General features: G+C 44.3%; 1 protein-coding gene across 3 annotated transcripts in view; it reads right to left on the bottom strand.

Moving 5' to 3' along the window:
* Nucleotides 1-14400, bottom strand: part of INCA1 (inhibitor of CDK, cyclin A1 interacting protein 1) — a 1084285-nt gene that overhangs the window by 92853 nt on the left and 977032 nt on the right. For all 3 annotated transcript variants that reach the window (XM_069605474.1, XM_069606309.1, XM_069607005.1), the window contains one exon: nt 11295-11484. In XM_069605474.1, coding sequence (XP_069461575.1) covers nt 11295-11484 — 190 coding nt within the window. The remainder of the gene's footprint in view (nt 1-11294; nt 11485-14400) is intronic.

Here is a 14400-nt window from a genome sequence, read left to right as displayed (position 1 = left end):
TCTCCATGAACAAAGGAAACTTCCCCCTGCCCTTGGCTAAGAGATTGACAGGCTGGTGTGAAAAGGAACTAGGAAGGGCACCCTGGCTTGTTGCTCTGAGTAAAAACAATGGAGCCCTTGAGCTGAATAGAAATGCTAATTCGGGTGTGACTGACAACAAACTGCTGGCAGGAAGAAGGACATGTGAGTCAGCCCAGCTCTGGAGGCGGACCAGACTGAAATGTGGATTTAACATTGGAGTAAATATATATGTTTTAGAAAAATGCTTATAACAAATTGCACTGAACTGACAAAAATGTGAAACTTTGAGATTGTTAAAATGAAAAATTTGCTCACAGTTTAAGACTAAGCTGGAATCTGTGCGATGTTCTGGGACTAAATCCGGAATTTATTCATATTGTAGCTACTATGTTTATGCTAGGAACATGAAAAATTACAGAAATGTGCCCAGATGGGGTGTGCATGCGGGTATAAAAATGGGTGCAGAACTAATATTGAGAAACCCCCAAAAGCGTGAAAAAGTTGTCATTTCTGAACCAAAGCTCTTAGGAAGATGAGAGTTGAACAGAAATGTACCTTAGGCAATCTGTCATGTCATTTATGTAGTATTAACAAGTTGTGCATATTGTAAATATGTTTTTTTATGAAAAAGAACAAGTTACTTCTTACCTTGTAATGTTCTTTCGACGGGATGTTCCTCCGACGTATTCCTTATCTTTGATAATACGTTTCCAGCTTGCTGGCCTCGGAAATCTTTTCTCTGTAGAAGGCGCTGCGTGTCGACGTCCGCCGAGTCGATGTCCCTCGACGGCCATCGTACCGGCGCCGACGTCACCACACCATGCCCATAAATAGACACGCGCGAGGCCGTTGCTCAGTTCCGTTTTGTAGCATAAGAATAGTCATGCCTGAATTGTTTATTGACCTTGAAGGAGCGTAAGCTGCAACCACAAGGGAAGTATTACTGCGGGGATGGATGGGAGTGGCGATAAGGAATACGTCGGAGGAACATCCCGTCGAAAGAACGTTACAAGGTAAGAAGTAACTTGTTCTTCGAAGGGATTGTGTCCTCCGACGTATTCCTTATATTTGACAGACTCCCATAGCAGTGGCATGTAATCGGAGGTGGGAGTAAGAATGTTATGTATCCCTTTAGGGATGGACCGAATGTAATACGGCCTTGCCAAATCTGGTCTCTTGACTAGTGGAGGAATCCAGGTTGTAAAACTTTGTGAATGTATGTGCGGACGACCATGTGGCAGCCGCACATATGTCTCTGACCGGTACCCCTCTTTGGAGAGCCGAAGAGGCTGCGATACCCCTAGTTGAATGAGCCCTAAGACTTTGGGGTGGCTCTTTCCCTGCCAGTTTGCAACATTCCAGAATGGCCAAAATAATCCACCTGGAAATGGTTTGTTTTGTTATGGGTAGTCCCAACTTGTGACCTGAGTATCCTACAAACAGTTGGTCTGCTTGCCTGATCCTAGCCATTCTGCTGATGTAAAAGCTTAGAGCTCGCCTTGGGTCCAGCGTATGTAGCCTTTCTCCCTCTTTCCCCGGATGGGGAGGAGGGTAGAACGAAGGTAAGGTAATTTTCTGAGTAATATGAAATTCAGAAACCACCTTTGGGAGGAAATTAGGCTTCACCTGTAGGACAGCTTTGTCCTTGTGGAAAATTGTATGTGGGGGTTTACAGGAGAGAGCTTGTAAACTCACCCTCCTAGCAGATGTTAGTGCTACCAATAGGACAGTTTTAAGCATGAGAAATCTCAGCGAACAAGAGTGAAGTGGTTCGAATGGAGTGCCCATTAGGAAGTTTAAGACTAAATTTAAGTCCCATAAGGGAACCTGGAATGGTTTTGGAGGATAAACATTAGTTAATCCTTTGAGAAATTGTATCACTAGAGGTAGTTTGAAATACGATGGTTCCTCCGCAGTGCGCTTGAAGATTGAAAGCGCAGCGAGCTAGCCTTTTACAGTGTCAACTTGAAGGCCTGAGTTTGCCAAGTAGAGTAGAAACGATAACACCGTTGGTGTACCACTTGAAAAAGGGTCGATATTCTCTTCCCTACACCAGCTGCAAAATTTGTTCCAACGGCAGCGGTATAAAGACTTTGTTGCTGGCCATCTGGCCAAAAGCAACACCTCCATGACGTCATCAGGGAGATCCCAATCCTTGCACCTCACCCTTTCAGAAGCCAAGCGTGAAGGTTGAGGGTTCTGGTGTCTGGATGGAGAACCTGACCCCCCTTCTGCGAGAGAAGATTCTCTTTGAGTGGAAGACGGATGGGAGGGCAGATGGACATATCTAGAAGGTCCGGGTACCACGTTCTCCTGGCCCAGTCCGGGGCAATTAGGATAATGGTTTTCCGGAATCTTCTCAACCGCCTGATCATTTGAGGAATAACAGGGACTGGTGGAAACGCGTAAAGGAGTGGAAACTCCCAGTCCACTACGAACGCGTCTCCCAGAGCTCCTCTCTGGGTAAATTCCCTTGAACAGAACAGATCACACTTCCTGTTGGTGCTTGTGGCGAACAGATCCACCTGAGGGGTTCCCCAAAGGGCGAAGATCTCTTGAAGGACTTCCTGAGCTAGCTCCCACTCGTGGGAGACTGTGCTGTGCCTGCTCAGAGAGTCTGCTGTCAAGTTCTTCTCTCGGGCTAGGTGGACTGCCGATAGAGAGATTCCTTCCCGAATTGCCCAAAACCAGAGCTGCATTGCCTCTCTGCACAGTGGCAGTGACCCTGAGAATTGCGACCACTGAGTTCTCAGTGCCCACTGAAGAGATCTCATTCTCAGGCGAGCCTCTGGCACAAGGAAGATGCAGGATGCCATGAGGCCTAGCAACCTCAAAAAGTCAAAGGCTGGGAGACGTTGGGCATTTTGAAACTTGTTGACCATCTGCAGAATATCTTGAGCCCTCACCTCTGGTGGCGAGGCTTTTCCCAGGGAAGTGTCCAGGACCGCTCCAATGAACTGGAGTCTCTGTGATGGTATCATCTGTGACTTCTTTAAATTGAGGGAGAAGCCCAGTTTGTGAAGGAAGTGGCAGACGTAATCTAGCTGGATCTGAGCTTGTTCCGAAGATACAGCCCTGATGAGCCAATCGTCCAGATAGGTGTAGACGTGTATCCCTTCCCTCCTTAGACTCGCAGCCACTGCCGACATTGGCTTGGTGAAGACCCTTGGGGCGGAGGCCAGCCCAAATGGCAGAACTCGAAATTGATAATGAGAGTCACCAATTGCGAACCTCAGGTATTTCCTGTGTTTGGGATGGATTGGCACATGGAAATAAGCATCCTGAAGGTCCAGAGATACCAGCCAGTCCTGGAGCTGGAGGGCCTGAAGGATCTGAGAGAGATTTATCATCTTAAACTTGTCCTTCCTGACAAACTTGTTCAATTCTCGTAAGTCCAGGATAGGTCTCAGTCCTCTGTCCTTCTTTGGTATGAGAAAGTTGGGGGAGTACCAGCCCTTGTTCCTGTCCGCTACAGGTACCGATTCTATGGCACCTTTCTCTAGCAGGTCCATCATTTCCTGCAAGAGGAGCGGATCTGGAACTTTAAGAGAGCTGTTCCCCGATGGATGACTCTGAGGGATGTGTAGAAAGGGTAGGCAGTAACCCTGGGCAACTGTCTCCAATGCCCAAGCATCTGACGTTATAGCCTGCCATTCCGTCAGATGGTGAGTTAACCTGCCCCCTACGGGTGTCTGTGTGGAAAGACCTCAGAGTGGTTTGGGGGCGGCTGATGCAGATGCCGAGGGTAAGAGACACCTGCTGCTGCTGCGGCCTTAGTACCTTTGACCCATCCACCTCAGGTGGATCTCTTTTGGCCTCTTTGAGCCGGCTGTCCTCTGCCTTTTCCGAATGCGGAATAATAGCGAAAGGACTTTCCTCTCCCAGAGGTTCCTGAGGGGCGGAAAGGAGTTTGGCGGATAGTAGCTCCTAAAGATTTTGCTGCTGCTTTAGGTGTCTGCAGCTTTTCCAGACTGTCATCAGCCTTTTTTACGAATAATGAAGAGCCGTCAAAGGGCATATTCAAAAGTCTGGCCTGTACATCTGGAGCAAAGCCAGACTTTCGCAACCACGCGTGCCTGCAGATTGTTGTACTTGCCGCCATGGCCCTGCTGATACTGTCAGCGGAATCGATGCCAGTTTGAAGTGACTCGCACATGGCATCTTTGCCATCTTTAATAATGTTAAGGAAGGCTTCCTTTTCCTCTCCTTCAGGTATGCAGTCAGCCGCTGATGAAGCACACTCCCACAGTGTGTGACTGAACCTGGCGAGCGTACAGGTGGCGTTGATGGACTTCAATGCCATACTACAAGCAGAGAAGACTTTCTTTGCCGTAGAATCGTACCTCTTGTCATCTCTATCCTGTGGGACAGAAGGGTAAGCGGTCCTGTTGCTTGATGAAGTTGCCGCTTGGACCACCAGGCTCTCTGGAGTCGGGTGTTTCGATAAGTATTCAGGGTCAGCAGCAGCTACCCTATACTTGGCTGATAATCTTTTATTGACAGCAGGGATAACTTAAGGAGTTTCCCAGTTAGATGCAATTTTTCTTTGTAAGGTTGTATGGAAGGGGACCACAGGATCATCCTGTGGACCTTTGTCTAATATGTCTGTCAGGTCATCCTGTTGAAAAACAGGCGAAGGCGCAGACCAACCCATGAATTCAATAATTCTTGCCATCAGGGTTCTATAGGGTGTTTCAGCATGTTCCCCTGGGTCTGGCTTAACAAAATCCACTTCTGGGGAAGTGCCCAGCCCACTTGCCTCATGTAATGACTCCTGTAGGTCTTTCAACCTTCTTTCCTCAGAGGTGTAACCCTCTGAAACAGGTAGTGTGGTCCTCTGCAACTCGAAGGTTTCCTGGGCAGAATCTTCCCCTTCTTCATAAATTGAAGATAATCCAGGGTACTCTGACCTCTGAAATGGTATAAAACCCATTTCGAAGGCAGAAGGAGCCAAATTCGTCATTATTGGTCGAGAAAACGTTGATGTCGTCGACGCCGATGTGACAGGCTTCGAAGGCGCCGAAAAGGGCGCAGAGAAAACCGGAAGAGGCCTCGAAGAACTGGAGAGGATCGGGATCCTACTCGAGGACATCGATGACGTTCTCGGCGTCGTGCCGGAGGCTCTTGGAATCACCGTTGGCTGTGAAGTAGCCATGGTCTTCTCTTTCATCGGCGTCGATGTCGGCGTCGACGATGGCGTCAAGTCGATCGACCGATGCGTCGAAGAACCCTTCGACAACGGCGTTGATGGCGCCGATCCATGCATCGAAGGGATCTTCGACGACGTCGAAGATGGTGCCTTCTTACCCGATGGCCCGTGGCGCTCTCGGGTGGAATGTTTCGCCGGGTGCTGCGACTCGCGGCATTTAGAATTTTTGGGTTTTTCACCCGGGGTATCACCCTCAGCTGTCTTCGAGGGGGACGAAGCCGCTTTCTCGAAGACGCTTAACATTTTCTTCCTGAATTCCTCCCACTCAGCCTGAGAGCTGTGTTTTGTGGGGCAGGAGACCCTTTCTGGGGAAACAGAAGACGACGAGGAAGAGGATCTTCGACGTCTCTTCTTTGAGTGATCTCGACGAATGGTGGGAGCTACTTCGAGATCTAGAATGGGAATGTTTTCGATGGCGAGGAGACGAATGCCTCGACTCGGCCGAAGAAACTTTCGAGGAGGTTTTGACTGACTTACCTCTCTCGAGCTTCCCCTTGCGCTCCTTCAAGGCTTTCGCCGTCATGGACATGCAGTCCTCACACTCCGAACAATGGTGCTCGGCTCCCAAGCACCATAAGCAGATCCTGTGTGGATCCCTTATCGAATTTTTTTTACCGCAGTCTCAACATTTTTTGAAGCCGGATCGCGGCGTTGTCGGTTCCGATGAAGATGCCATCGAGAACGAGTTGGTATATTTCGAGTAGATGTAGAATAGTTATCTGACTGAACTGAGCAACGATGTTCCGAGGCCCCACGAAGCGCGGAAAAACGGAACTGTGCAACGGACGCCACGCGTGGCTATTTATGGGTGTCAGGAATAGGGTCTGGGGCAAGCCTTGATGACAATATTGTAGGAAATAGGGAAAAGACTACGATTCCCAGCATGCTTAGAGGCGCAATGTAGTCCTGGATTCGTGCTAAGGGACAGCTGGAGTTCATTACTGGTGTATTTAGCCGTTAACCGCCCTGGCACAGGTGCTGATAATGTTGTGCAGCACGGGCGGCCACGACGGCGTGTGTGAGGAACGCAGGAGGAAGAGCGAATGATTTAAGTCCAGGAAGGCGGACAAAGGCTTTCGGCAGTAACGAGAGCGTCTGGTCCGAGCATGGTTAACTTTGCTGGTTAACTGGGGATGCAACGTGAGCTTTCGCGCATCGCTCCCCATACCTCTCGGGACGCAGCGGTGAACAATTCCTTCCTGTCAGACTGCTGACTTCACTTCTATACGTGGCAGCCGCTCCACGGGGCGGCGGCGTTTTTCACGGCGTCATATCAGATCGTCCGGGTGCACTTGTGAGTCACCCGGACTCGAAGATAAGTATCCTGATAAGTGTTTGTTTATATTGGCAAGAATTTTGTTTACTTGATACGTTAAAAGACTCAATTAAGTTTGACAAGTCCACAGGTTGTTTGGAACATTCTCTCCTGGATAAGTATGAGGCAATACTTACCGCAGGAATATTTCTCCTGAGAGATTAAGGGCAAAACTGTTCATTTCGATTCGAAGGGAAAACTTGGGTTATGTTACTGCTTCTGTTTGCTCATGTTCAATGTCAGTCCTTGGGGCCATGTGTATGTTGACTTAATGTAAGGGAGTTTCCCTTGTATGTGCCATGCAGTTCGTATCGCTCTTGTCCGCTATGTGTTAGCTACATGTTATAATTACACGGCCATAAGTATGGTCATGGTATAGGGTAACTAAGAACCCTAAGCGTTTAGGAGGTTAGTAAGACAGGTAGTATCAAGTAGGAAGTACTAGACTATATTTTGTGGTTCAGGATTAAGTATTGTATTGCAAATGCATGTTGTATGTTCCCTACCTTTCCTTTGTCATTCCATCTCCCTTTCCCTAACTCTGTCTTCCCCCCATTGGTTGCCACGTGGTTATCTGTGTATTTACATTCAGAGGCCCGTGCCAACCACAGCGGGAGGGTCGATCTATTCGGCTTCTGTGGTTCGGGAGAGGGGGTTGAAACCCTATCTCTTTAGTAAACTTGACAGTGGGCATGGTGACGTCGGCGCAGATATGGTGGCCGTCGAGAGACATCGAATCGGCGGACGTCAACGCGCAGCGCCTTCTACAGAGAAAACATTTCCGAGTCCAGCAAGCTGGAAACGTATTATCAAAGATAAGGAATACGTCGGAGGACACAACCCCTTTGAATAAGTGATACTGTACAGAGACAAAGTGGAGGGGTTTTCCGCTAAGCCATAAACATGACACAGGATGACACGCTGCTCCTTTCTCCAATCAGGGGACAGGGAATCCTCTGACCTATAAGATCCTTAGAGGGTTGGGCATAGAGAATCAGCCTCCTCACCCACTTTGGAAATACATAAATAGGGACTGCTGAGGACAGACAAAACACACATTTTTCCACTCATCAACCGATTTTTTGGCGAAGCACCCTGCAGGAAGATCCAGACTCCAGACATAGATCCAGACATAGAACCAAGCTCTAGAACTTTGAAGCAGAGAGGCCAAGCCAAAAGCTGAACCCTTCTCAGCAGGCCTTCAGAATATTTTGCAACCTGATTCTAACCCCTAAACTTCCATGGGGCCTAACCAAACTATTCAACAGCCTGGCTGAGCTGTTTTGCTATTCTAGCTAAGAACTCTGTGCTAGAACCCAGATCCAGACCCAGAGAGCAGAGCTGTATCCAGAACCCATCAGATCCAGTCCAAGAGGCCGCGCAGACCACAGTGCCGTGCTGAGACCAGAGTGCCTGAGACCTGTCCCATGGCGAGAGAATCCCAGCCAAACCCTTGACCAGATCTTTGACGGGGCCCATTCTATCCCAAAGCCATAGGAGTGAGTATTTAGTCTAGAACTGTCCATAACCAACCTCTTAGTATTAAGTTACCCAATCCAACCACTCTAACCTATTCAGAACTGCATTATAGAATCTTGTGTCCATCCTGAATTCTTCTCATTATTTTGTCTGAGATAATTGTAGTAATAATCATCTTTGCGCTGATATTTTTCTGAGGAGGGACAATTGTTTTAACAAACAGGGATCAGAGCGGAGGCGCCGCTGTTCTGGTGGCTGCCTGTTGAGTGTCTTGCTTCTTCATAGCTCCTTAGTATAAGCCTATCCTTGCTGGTAAATCTTTAAAGCGCAATCTGTCATTTTGAAATCTTGATTCTGTTTCTGAAAAATCTACCTTCACAAAAACCTCTGTAACTTTTGAACCGCAATTTAACTGTCATTTTGAAGCTAAGATCCTAAGCTTTCTAACAAACCTAAAACAACATTCCAATTCCTTTGCTGCACGCAGAAAAGTTTCTGCGAATTTGCAGTTTGGTTCAGTTTCACCACATGTTAAAATAGTTGTTTCTTGTTTTCAACTGCTGAATTTCGTTTTCAATCTGATAATCATTCATGAATCATTGCTATTGTTGACCTGAACCAATCCAAAGTAATTTCACTAATTCTGAATCCATTTAGTAAAGTAAAATCATTTTTAGCATATTTTTCCATTCATTGCAATCACATTCAAAAGCCTTTTGGCCTGTTTTAAAATCATACCTGTTCTCTCTAATCTTGCTGGGGGAACTGGGATTGAACTGCATTGTTGATTAAGATTCCTGAAACCTGTGTGCCCTCACTCCATATCTCCATATTGCATACTGGGGGGAGTGAGTAGTAACAGGGGGAAAAAGTGGTTATATTGTCTTTTTATTGAAATCATATCAAGTTTATTTCTGTGTTGCAATGTTTCCTAGCTTGCATTTCCTTGAACCCATACAAAGTATTCCTTGCTACCTTATCCTTCCTATTCCTACTCCTAAGTGATTAAAGAGATTGTTGATATTGTAATATTACCCATTGCTGATCACCGTTCATATACATAAGTGTGCTATTCAGATATTATTCTATTCATAAAAGTGTGATATATATATTGTTCAATTCTTCAAATAAACCTTTTAATTTACAAAATAAACCTACTTCTTGGCTTAGTGAGGACGGGGAGATTCAAAGAGAGGGGCGTTATATAAGGGTCATCATCCAGATTTAAAGAACTTTTGACATAAAAATATATAAATAAGGGTTTCCATTGGGCATCCCATACTAGGCATTGACTTAGTTGGAGTTCTGGATTGAAGTCACTTACAACTCAGACAGCCATACAGAATGTACCCTCGCACTGAAATTATGGAAGGGTGTTGCATGGAAGAATGCTACATGGAAAGATGTCACCTGCCAAGATGTCAGAATGCATCACTGAATATTAGGGACGGACGTTAAAGTGAAATCTGATGAAGACAAAGTGATGTCGTAAAGAAGATATATAATCCTATGCTGAAACAATATGAAAATATTTAGAAGTAACAATGTAACCCAAGCACTAAGAGTAGCATGTACCTAAAATTAATGTAATCATGGATTTAAAGAAGATGAAGTAAAGTACTGACCATTTATTGTAAATACGCAGTAACGCAAGGTAGAAAGAAAATGTATAAAAGTTTACTATAGAGGAATATATAACGTGTCAAGGACGGCCATAGTAGGAAAATGGACGCTGGCTCACGATGAACTTAACCAAGTTACCTCAGATAAAGGCTGAGGCTGTCAGAAAAACAGCTTTCTGTGCAGAGCCGAGGATGCGTCAAGGTTGGCCTCAAGTTAAGGATGCTATTTTTAAAGCATAAGAACAGAGCACAAATGGAGTACATGGATAAGCTCTGAATGTGGGACATTCTTCATAGATGAAGGAAGAAGAAAACATTTGTGAGAGCCAAACTGCTGGTAAATTAAAAGTGTACAAAATTCATATGAGTGAGCAAGTCTCTAGAGGCCAAGAGGAGCAACAGCACCCTGCACAATTAAATCAAAAAGCAGTAAATAGAAGGCTGAAATAGACCAATTCGTGGTCTCTTCACACGTGACTCAGAAGTCAAAAACAAACAGATAGGGGTGTGCTCACACTCCCTTGAATGTTCTAGGACAGTGGGCAGGCAACAAAGTCAAACTACAAACCGAAGGATGATGGCCTACCGATGAGAGATGTTAGACTAATTGGGAAAATGAGGAGTAGTCTGATGGGATTCAAACACCTAGGTTTCGTTTCATGTACGTGCTGCTAAGGAGCCAAAAGTCCAATTTTGGGATAGTATGCCAACCAATCAGTGGGGTCGAGGGACAACCTAACGTGCAATGTAGCATAGACCAATCCACTGTTTTTTGGCCGCTATAATCAGTACTATACATATTTAAAGGTAGTTCAAGGCGTGCCCTAAGATAAGGGGTTGCCAATGATGCACTAATCCTTATATGTTCTTTAAGCAGATATGTTTCCCCTTAAACAATCCCATCCCTTAATAGGTTTTGTATTTTGCCACGTAGAATGCCGCCATAGGTGACGCATATTGGGGTATAAGACCTTTATGTAATCAAGTTGAGGTGTAAGTGTACATGCATCAGTCCGATGTCTGATAGTTTGCCCTGCTTTATTAAATTGATAATAAAGTAGTATTTTGCCATGTTCTTTGAGTCTGATTATTTGGTCTGAGATAATTATTGTAATTCCATCTAGCACAAAAGATGCTTTAAGATGCTAGAGCACACATCACTTACAGAGCACCATTGATTGAGCTAATAATCACAATCAGATTTGTTGGTATTTATTCGTGCTGCTGAAAAACATTGTAAAGTTTGCAATGTTTTGCAGTAAACTACACATAGCGTGCTAAGGCGAAGACCCACAACTTTGCACAGCCCATCCCTACTCAGAGTGAAGACCATGTGGGTTAACTCGTAACACATCAACATATGTGAGTGGGAAACCTAACAAGAACAGATTGAATTAAACCCACATTTTTTTTCTGTGAATTAAGGGTTTGGTAAAGGTTTGGGTAACATAACTTTCTGCACTGTGAAATAAAGAAATTTGGCCTTACAGCAAAACAAGAATTACATTTAACAATTCTCCTTTTTAAAAAAATGAAATTTAGAAGATCTTAAAATGAAAGTTTTCTAAAACCGCGGATAGACTGATTCAGAAAACAAGAAAACACATTATATGGCACACAAAGATAAACGTGTGTCTACATCTCTTACCTGCCCACTGGTAAGAAATCTGTGTTGCCCCATACACAATGCAGAGTCCCTTTGCTCTTCTAGGCACCCAAATTGTTCTGTGCTCTGAATTTCTTCAGGAATGTAGATGTCAGATGAAGTAATGTCATCTTCTTCTAAGCATTCAGAACGGGGCTGGGCTCCATAGCCACCCCATTGCATCTTCTTTAACCTGCATATCATTTACACACATTTCGTAATCACAGTAGCCAACCGAGTAATAACATGGAACACACCCTCCTGCATGCAAATGCGCCACACTTGATGTTCAGTGGTTCAAGAACTGTTGTGTATTAGCACATTCAGTTCTAGAAATATATCTTATATTGCCCTCTATTGGTGACATGTATTTCGGGAACTTATAAATGCCTTTTTGCCTTTTTCAAACCAGGGCTGTACATAACATATAGGAATCAAACACATTTGAATCACACATAGGTATGAACACCATATGCAAACACAAAAACATGATATAACACAAATGAAACAATATATATGATGAAACAATCTTTTTGTCCAACTGAGTAATAGTATACATTTTCAAACTTGAAAGCTTTCTTTTTTAAGCAAGAATATCTTCTCTTAATTCATGTTCCCCAATTCGCCACATTTAGGATCATGTCTTCCTTAACTATAGTACTAGCTGTTGTTCCTTGATTGCTTTAGTAATCCCCGCTGCTGTTCATTTCTATCATTGTGATACCTGGATTAAGTACTAAGAATGTACATTACAAAAGCAGCAGAGTAAAGTATTTGTTTACACTAATTACTTAAAAGCATCCCTTTATTCCATTTCATCCAAACTGACATACAATTCATAACCAAAAGCAGCTGTTGCAGGTACATTTCACACATTGATATTTGCAACACTGCAAAAATCACCAAAGCCCCGAACCTGAGAATGAAAATAAACCTAAGCTGAACAGACTCATCAAAGGTCAAAACAGCTATTTAACTAGGCAAAGCTCTGGTTGATAAACTTTTATGGCACAACAGTTTATTGTACTATAGAACATCCATAAATGGTTCCCACACTTTCAGTTAATATTAGAATCTATTTGTAGTTATTGGACCAATTTTCTACATGCTTACTACATAACAAAACTGCAACCATCATCTCAATTAGAGGTGGCTCTATGACTTCCCGGACTGGGATATCGAGAGTCACGCTACTTACCGGTAGATGAGAAATGTACCTTTTACAAGGAACTCTGAGCCTGACTCTTTCATTCTCTTAGATTAATACTTTCAATTTAAAACAATTCAATCTCATTCGGAAGGTTGCTTCAAATTGAAAGGATCAATCCGATCACATGTGGAACGTCGCTTTAAATTGAACGAATCAACTTAAGAGAATGAACAGCAAACCTTCACTTATAGGACTACCATTAACGGATGTGAAGATTAAAAATGAATGGATTATATTTTTATGAGATAAGTCCTTTATTACCCATAAAATGTATGACTACTGCATTTCCAACAAATTAACTGTAGATCAATTCATTTATGAATGTATTCATGTAAAATTTTAGAAAGAATTTTGTTATGCAATTTATTTTTTGGATACACCAACCTTGAGAAAGCCGTCTATTAGGAGAAATACTAGCACATGCACCAATGGTATGTTTCACTACTAGTTAGTTTCAATTAATTTCCTGAGTACTTAGCTGCGGGAAATCGCTCAATAAATAGGGTTAGTACAGCGCCTTTATTAGATGTCCATGTGTTGCTCTTGGTAAAGGACGCACTGCTCGTCTACTTCAAGTGGAATCCCGCTACTTCTTAATGTAATAAAAAAACAATCCACCCCATTCCATTGGACACTCAATGAATTTGCCAATGAATTTGCAGTTTAACCTAGCAACACAACAAGCTAAGTGAGCGGTTTGGCGGCATCAAACTACTGTGAGTAAGATGCTTGTACAGGCACCCCTGTGGACACCTATTTTCCTACGAGAAAGAAACAAAAATTCAAGGTCCTCGCGCTCATGTGCGTTTGCTCAGAGCTAAGTGATCCAAGTGAGCGGTTCGGTCAAGTCGGTGAACAGGAAGCAAATACAATACATGTGGCCTGTGACATAATACTCTGAACACTTGGAAGATTCCAAACACCAACCCGTTAAAGACAGCTTCGACCTACGCGAAATCTTTAACAGACCACGAGGGGGTATGACTGCAGGACTCAGCTTCTTTTGAACCTCTCGCGTGGCATCTGCTTTTGTACCTAGCACTAGCAAGATACATGCCGCTGAGACAAAACAGAGATTAACGAGTGATTATTTCAGCACTTTGAATCTGGCATATGTTGTATGTCGAAGCTGCGCAGTGGTAAAAAGTGGGAACGAGACACTGGGGTCTCTCAGCACCCTTGCGACTAGTGCTTACTCCCCCGTGTATAGTATTGAACACTACACAAAGCAACCAAATGGTGATTAAAGTAGTACAAACAGACCTATGTGCACATGATCAGCTTCAGCTCCTCCCCAATAGGGCGGAGAGTTGTCCCCTGTCGCTGCACGATGTTCAAAGGCCCCTGGGACAGCAACAAGCTACAATCGACATGGTGGGGAGGGAAGGTGTAACAATGCCTTCAATGGAAGACGGTTTAGAGCGGCCCCTAAAAACATCTGCTAATAAGGTGGGCAACAGAATGCGGCTGCCTAGCTCCGCCTCTGCTCCTAAAGGAGTCGAGAGGATGCACCTCCAGGCTCAAATATCTTTTCGGGGTCTCAACAAGAGACAACGTTGCAAAAAACCATAATTCAAAAACACAGTGCAAAGGTCTACCAACCAACATGGAAGTGCCCCTGTGATGGGGGTTTCTGATCGCAGTTTATCAGAAGCCTATTGTTCTGCAAAAGACGACACTAAGGGCATATCAGCTGAATGCTACAATGAGGAAGCCGAGGCTAGTGTAATCAATCAAAGCAAGGGTGCTGGTATAGACCTATATGTCATCCCCACTTCCTTTCTCACTGAGCATCTGACATTCGATTCACTGGAGGAATCAAATAAGCAGGGACAAGCTCCACTTCACAAAACTTTAAAGGAAATGGACAAGAAGAACAAGTTACTTACCAACTGGTAA

This window comes from Ambystoma mexicanum, chromosome 1p (genome assembly GCF_040938575.1).
Source record: "Ambystoma mexicanum isolate Mex_15411 chromosome 1p, UKY_AmexF1_1, whole genome shotgun sequence".
Lineage (NCBI taxonomy): Eukaryota > Metazoa > Chordata > Amphibia > Caudata > Ambystomatidae > Ambystoma > Ambystoma mexicanum.
This window is presented reverse-complemented; position numbering and strand designations above follow the sequence as displayed.